Raw genomic sequence first — 6605 nt, 5'->3', positions numbered from 1 at the left:
CGCGTAAACAAGGATTTTATAGCGATATGAGTCCCTCCCATTTTCTCGCACATGAACTTTAACTACCTTCGTTATTCTAGAGCGACCATGCTCAAATCTACCTTCAATCCCCTCTACCGGGAGCTTTTCCCCAGTTCCAAATCTCTTAAAATGTCACCGCACGTAATCACGAACGCATTTGCCACCAGCGCACCACGTGTTCGACAAAATGTCCCTAGGAAACACACAATCGAAATTGCTCCTCACCTAGCTCCTCCTACTTCTGCTTATATTCATCTCCCCTTCTGCCGCAAGCGTTGCCATTATTGTGATTTCCCAATCGTGGCTCTTGGCTCTGCTTCAACCCAAATTGATGATGACCCTCGAGTGATTAACTACATACAACTTCTCTGCAGAGAAATCAATGCAATGAAGGTGAACATCAATGCTAAAACGCCTCTTGAGACTGTGTTTTTTGGGGGAGGGACACCATCTCTCGTGCCGGCACGGTTGGTTTCATTGGTTTTGGAGGCGTTGAGTGGGAAATTTGGTGTGTGTGAGGATGCTGAGATTTCAATGGAAATGGATCCTGGGACATTTGATGCTAGGAAGATGGAAGCGATGATAGCGTTAGGAGTGAATAGAGTATCTTTGGGAGTTCAGGCATTTCAGGAGAAGCTGTTGAGAGCTTGTGGGAGGGCACATGGCCTGGAAGAGGTTAATGAATCTATTGGTATTGTCAAGTCATGTGGGGTTGAGAATTGGAGTATTGATCTCATATCTTCACTGCCTCATCAGACAACTGATATGTGGGAGGAAACTCTGAGGCTTGCCATTGAGGCACAGCCCACTCATGTTTCTGTGTATGATTTGCAAATTGAACAGGGCACAAAATTCGGAACACTGTAAGTATCACTCTCACTGGCACTAGTTATCAGAAAATCAGTCAATGGATGACTCAGTCTCCAAATACTACCTTTAGTCTTAATATAAAAACTAGTTTAAGATTAGATTTAGTTTTAAATATTAGACCTTAATCCACTTTGTCTCCCAAAATTATAATTTTTTCTCAAAACATTCCTATTGATTATAAGAGGTTCTGTGAAAAAATAGTTCCAATGCCTGTGATTAAAAAAGATCATTTAGGGAAGTTAACATAAATTTTTTATGAATAACCAATTTAAATAATTTTTTAATGCCCTCAAATTAATTATCTAATTCTTATATTAAGGACTGAAAGTAGTATAATATACTTAGTAGGAAGTTAGTCCTTGTAGAATCTCTGAATTGTTGAGCAAGATCTAAAATAAAATAACAATATGATCATTAAATTGTCTGGTTTACTTGCTTTTAGTTCTACAATTAACGAATATACAAGTGAATTTTTTTTGGCCAAAAAAGTCAATTTTTGAAAATAACGAATTTGTCACAACTTACAAGCAAGTCTTTTTTTTTTTTTTTAGCATTCTTGAGTTACTTAAGAGAAGCATTAGTTTGCACTACAACAAACAAGTTTATTATGGTTATAGATAAATTCGTGGACTTGCTAATTTTGGGGAACTAAGCGAAATTAGTCCAAAAATTCCGGCCAAAATGTGACTTTACTCTGAACACTAATGCAGAACTTGTTTGCTGTTAGAAAGACTAATTTCTGTGTCTACTGATCTTTTGAATCTACTACTGAATGGGTTAAATAATTCAAATATTGAATATTTAGTTATAGCTTTATATTCAATATGAAAATGGCGATTGAGACTAAAATGTTTGCAGGTATACTCCAGGAGAATTCCCCCTTCCTTCTGAGACACAATCAGCAGATTTCTATAAAATGGCTTCAAGAATGCTTTCTGATGCGAATTACAACCACTATGAAATCAGCAGTTATTGCAAGAGTGGATATGAATGCAAACACAATTATACCTATTGGAAGAACAAACCTTTCTATGGATTCGGCCTCGGCTCTGCGAGTTTCGTGGGTGGATTAAGGTTTTCAAGACCCAAGAAAGTAAATGAGTATATGACATTCGTGCAGGATTTGGAAAATGGACTGTTAAATTGCTCTTTCAATGATCAGATTAATGTCAAGGACACAGCCATGGATGTTGTGATGCTGTCCCTGAGAACCTCATCAGGTTTAGACTTGAAGAGTTTTGAAGAATCATTTGGTAGCTTCATTGTTTCGTCTCTTTTGGAGACTTATAAACCTTATGTTGAAAGTGGACATGTGGTTTGCTTGGATGTGAAAAGACGAGCCATTGGAGAAGAAGAACTCAGCACTTGTTTGTTGGCTGAGAACAAGAAGAAAGAAAGAAAAGTGGCTTATATACGGTTGAGTGACCCAGAAGGTTTTCTCTTATCAAATGAACTAATATCTCTTGCTTTTGAGGTCATGGATTCTTATGACTTTTGTTCTGCGCACCAAGAGGCTGCTTGAGTGAGTTACCTTTTATCTGCTAAATAATTTACATTGTGTGTATATTAATAGTTTTCTGCCAAGTATTTTATGATATTTTTCAATTTTGCCATTGATGCCGAGCATTCACTTGTGATATATGTAAGAGTGATCATCATTTCCTTCTTTCAATTCAAATGAGATCTTTTCTTCATATAAACTGATAGTAGGAATGTAACTGAAGAAATAATAAAGATAGAAATGAGTAATGCTGCACTGCACTAAATGGTGCTTTAGGTTGCTGGAATCAACACCATGAGACAGGGAATCCAACAATTCCCAAGCTACGCATGTTTGGGAAGGGGTCGTATGATGATTGCATTACCTTTTTATATTTCCAATTAGTAAATAGAATATTACTTTATGGATAAAATAAAAATAATTTTACAAATTAAATCAGAATGTCTTTTAACATATGAAAGTTTCAAGAATACAGCTTAGTTATATTTTTTCGCTCAACATAATTATTTTATGCATTTTGTTTGGTAACATACACTTTATTGTTTTTATGTCATATGAATAAAATAGAATAATTAGATTAAAATTTATAACTTATCAATAAATGAAAATAAGAATATTACGTGCATTGCACTCGGACATTACTAGTTTGGAAGAAAACACAGATGAAGTTCACATTTTCTCGACATTATTTTTTATTTTTGCCTCTTTTACAGGTGTGCATTTTTTTTTGGTTAAGCGTAGGTATTCTTCAATTAGAAATAATTTTATTCAAAGTATTGTTGTGCACTAAATATATACACATCTCCTAACAAAGATTTAAACCCTAATTCACTACGTAGCAGGAGACTAGCTCACCCATTAGTTTGTAAATGTACATTTATCACTTACTTTTGTGGAACTAACACAAATTCATACTACTAAGATGAGCATGTGGAACATTAACACTGTTTGGTTGGAGGGTTTTTGAGGAGAGAGGAGGGGATGAAATAAATGTGTTTGGTTGGAAAAAATAGAAGGGAGGGAGAGAAGAAATTTGTTTTTTAGTGCTTCCCTCTTTTCTTTCTGTTCTCTTCCAAATTTGGGGTTTTTTGGAAATGAGAAAAATATTATGTCTAATATTATTTGGAGGGGAGAAAAATCTTATATCTAATATTGACTAAATTATTTATATTAGCTTTTTAATATTAGAAACTCTTCCTCACTTCTTTCCCTTTTCTTCCATCTTTATTCGTAATATTTTCTTCTCTCATCAATTGTATATCTGAAGCATAGTTCACTGGCTCTATCCTCATCTCTGCCTCCTCTCCTTGTTCGTCCATCCCCGCATATATAATAGCTAATATATCTATTGGATTCAGGTGTTACCTACGTCTCTCTCCAAGTTTGCATCATATTATATGTGGTGATTTGATAAGCAAGATTAGCAGAGTCTGTTACCTGAAAATGAAAAGATCATTAATTAAATTTTGGTTCCAAATTTATTGTGTTGCCTTGAAAAGGTATATATTGGTTTGAATTTCATACCAAACGTTAACTACTCTTTCTACTACAAACGATATCAATGTAAACATTAACTTCAATGATACAGTGGATTAGTATGCAAGTTAAAATAGATGTATATTAATTTAGTACCCAAAACTAACCAAAAAAATTTGTGATATGATATTTAAAAAGGAAAATTACATTAAGGTCCTATCCAAAATGCTTAAATACAAAACATTATTTATTTGTCATATTTTCTTTTCTTACCAATTTTATATCTCCTGCATAAAAATATTGTAATAAAAAAATAAAATAGTCTAAATATAAAAATAAGGACATATTTGTCAATTTATAATTACTTCTCCTCTCCTGATGAACCGAACAAGAAATCTCCTTTTTCTTTCCCTCCCCTCCAACCAAACAAAACCCATGACCTCCCTTCCCTTCTTCTCTCTTTTTTTAATTAATCTCCTCTCTCCTCCTTTTCGTTGAACCAAACAGATAAGACAAGAAGATCTCAGTGATAAAGTTCAGAATTTAGCAAACCATTCAACCATAGCTCCTAGATTTAATTTATAATCAGAGAAGTTTAACTTATAATCACATTCTAAAAGCTAACTGTTAGAGTTGGATAGTTCCCTTTAAATAGAATAACAACCTGAGTCCAAAAAAAAAAAAGAATAACAACCCTCGCCGGCTGGCCATCCCTCGATGAAAACACCAAAATGAAAGGTACAAGTACACCATAAAAGCTAGTTATTAAAACAGGAAAGCCCAGAGCCTTGAACGTCCTTGCTTCAAGGTAACTTTTTGAACTCATGACAATTATAAATTATAAACTGGGGAGTATAATCACAGCTTTTCATCTTTAAGAACAGTTGAATGAGTTTATGAATACACTTCGATAGCAGAGAAAGAAACAAGTGTAGAGGCACATAAAAAGAAGAGCAGGGATCAAACTCTAAGCTCTCTTGCTTTTTGTCACGGAATTAAAATCAAAAGCGCAGATGGATTAATTTGATCATCTATAGATTATAATTAAACACTCAAAAGAAATGCCAACAATTCAAAGATGCGCTGTAAAACCCCCCCTCTTTCGCAGACACAGTCTCTCAAAAGAAGAACCCACCGCAGTTTCAACTTTCAACATTCTCAAGAGTCAGGTCACCATCCCTTAATAAAGCCTATAAACAAAAATATATAATAATTCATATTCCTTTCTCGCATGCATTTTGCTTATAATTTTTCAAATAAAGCTGCCTTATGTTACGCAATTATAATACAATAATATATATAATTTTTTACATACTTTCAGAAACAATATAATTTTGGATATCTGCAGCACGCGCAGCTACCTTGTGTCCCTACAGATGGCCACGTGCTGAGAGTCACCACCAAAGAAGACATGCGCCCGCGGCCCGCCCACCCTCAAAGTTCTTTTATTTCTACGTATTTTGATTTAATGAAATCATGCTATAAATTTAAAAATTAATACATTTTTTAATCCCTTAAATTTGTACACATTTTTATTTTGATCTCTCAAATTTCAAATCATAAGTTTTAGTCTCTTAAAAAATAAAATAGTTCACTTTTTGATTAAATTATAGGGACTAGTGATTTAAATTAAAAAAAAATTGAAAGAATAAAACTTATTGTTTGAAACTTAAAGAATCAAAACCAAAATGAAAACAAACTTATAGGACAAAAAATTATATTATTCTTAAATTTAAATATGGTCAAATTTAATTTAGTCGGACTTTTTTTTTTATAAGATTTTCTTGATTTAGAACATTCAAATTATTGACCATATTTTAAAGGAGTAAACTATCCTTCATTCAGCAAAACCATTATCCATACTTTTTATTATTTTATTTTTACCAATTTCCAAATATTGCGTGTATGCTTATAGTTATAGACATAATACCCGCACACACTAAGGAGCCTGCACATTCTCGAAATGTTATTTGCTACGGTGGAATCTCACAAGTAACAATAAAGAATGCCAGCTTTTGGACTTACCCAAGGGGAGCTAGGTATCTATACTGAATTAGGATTAATTTATTAAGGACTCAGTCTCAAAAAAAAAAGATTGATTATTCAGGACAAAAATTGATTCAGCCTGTTTAAACATAGATTAGCAGAAAACCTTTATGGGAGAATTATTGTGCATTAATAAGCAATTTAATCAGGAAAAAAAACTCCTAAATGCAATGATAGAATCCGGTACAAGAAATAACAACAGGTTGCATGATACTCACTTGTTGTAAGATTTTTAGTGATCAGATTGCTTGTGTGAAACTCATAATAATTCTCCCAAATATTTTTTTATTAATATTGGATAATCAAATTAATATACACCTACTACATGTGTGAGTGTGTGTGAATATTATATATTTTCGGGAAAGGGGCCATGGTGTGTAGTTTAATCATAAGCTAATGCAAATTGTGGTATAAGTACAACTTCATAAGATTCCTATATATATGGAGTTAGGGACTTCAAAAATTGTATTAGATATTTAGATCATTCAAAGATTTTGGTTTTGGATCTTTCAGGTTATCTATTTCGTGGTTGTTAATAGATGCCCAGCAAATCCAACGAACAATTGAGCTGGAGTATTTTATTTTATTTGGATCTAATTTTGTGGGTCTTACCACATTTCTTTTAGAATTTTCATCTTACCAAGATTGTATAGAATAAAATGGACTATATATATGTGTCACCACCTGATAA

General features: G+C 33.2%; 1 protein-coding gene across 1 annotated transcript; it reads left to right on the top strand.

Annotated features, from left to right (window-relative positions):
• Window positions 1–2591, top strand: LOC114723159 (oxygen-independent coproporphyrinogen-III oxidase-like protein sll1917). The gene is made up of 2 exons (XM_028909316.1): window positions 1–884; window positions 1750–2591. Exons 1-2 carry the CDS (start codon window positions 52–54, stop codon window positions 2411–2413), a joined length of 1497 nt encoding a protein of 498 aa, XP_028765149.1. The 5' UTR covers window positions 1–51; the 3' UTR covers window positions 2414–2591.
• Window positions 2592–6605: the final 4014 nt, after the last annotated feature.

This window comes from Neltuma alba, unplaced genomic scaffold (assembly GCF_004799145.2).
Source record: "Neltuma alba isolate B1F8T4 unplaced genomic scaffold, ASM479914v2 tig00012124_pilon, whole genome shotgun sequence".
Classification (NCBI taxonomy): Eukaryota; Viridiplantae; Streptophyta; class Magnoliopsida; order Fabales; family Fabaceae; genus Neltuma; species Neltuma alba.
The sequence above is the reverse complement of the archived record's forward strand: the minus strand, read 5'-3'. Positions and strand labels throughout refer to the sequence as shown.

Bases quoted from the DNA above. Each gene is read 5' to 3' on its own strand.
- LOC114723159 (XM_028909316.1), top strand. From the start codon at position 52: ATGAACTTTAACTACCTTCGTTATTCTAGAGCGACCATGCTCAAATCT. The intron at 885-1,749 runs GTAAGTATCACT...AAATGTTTGCAG, and splicing joins GGCACAAAATTCGGAACACT to GTATACTCCAGGAGAATTCC.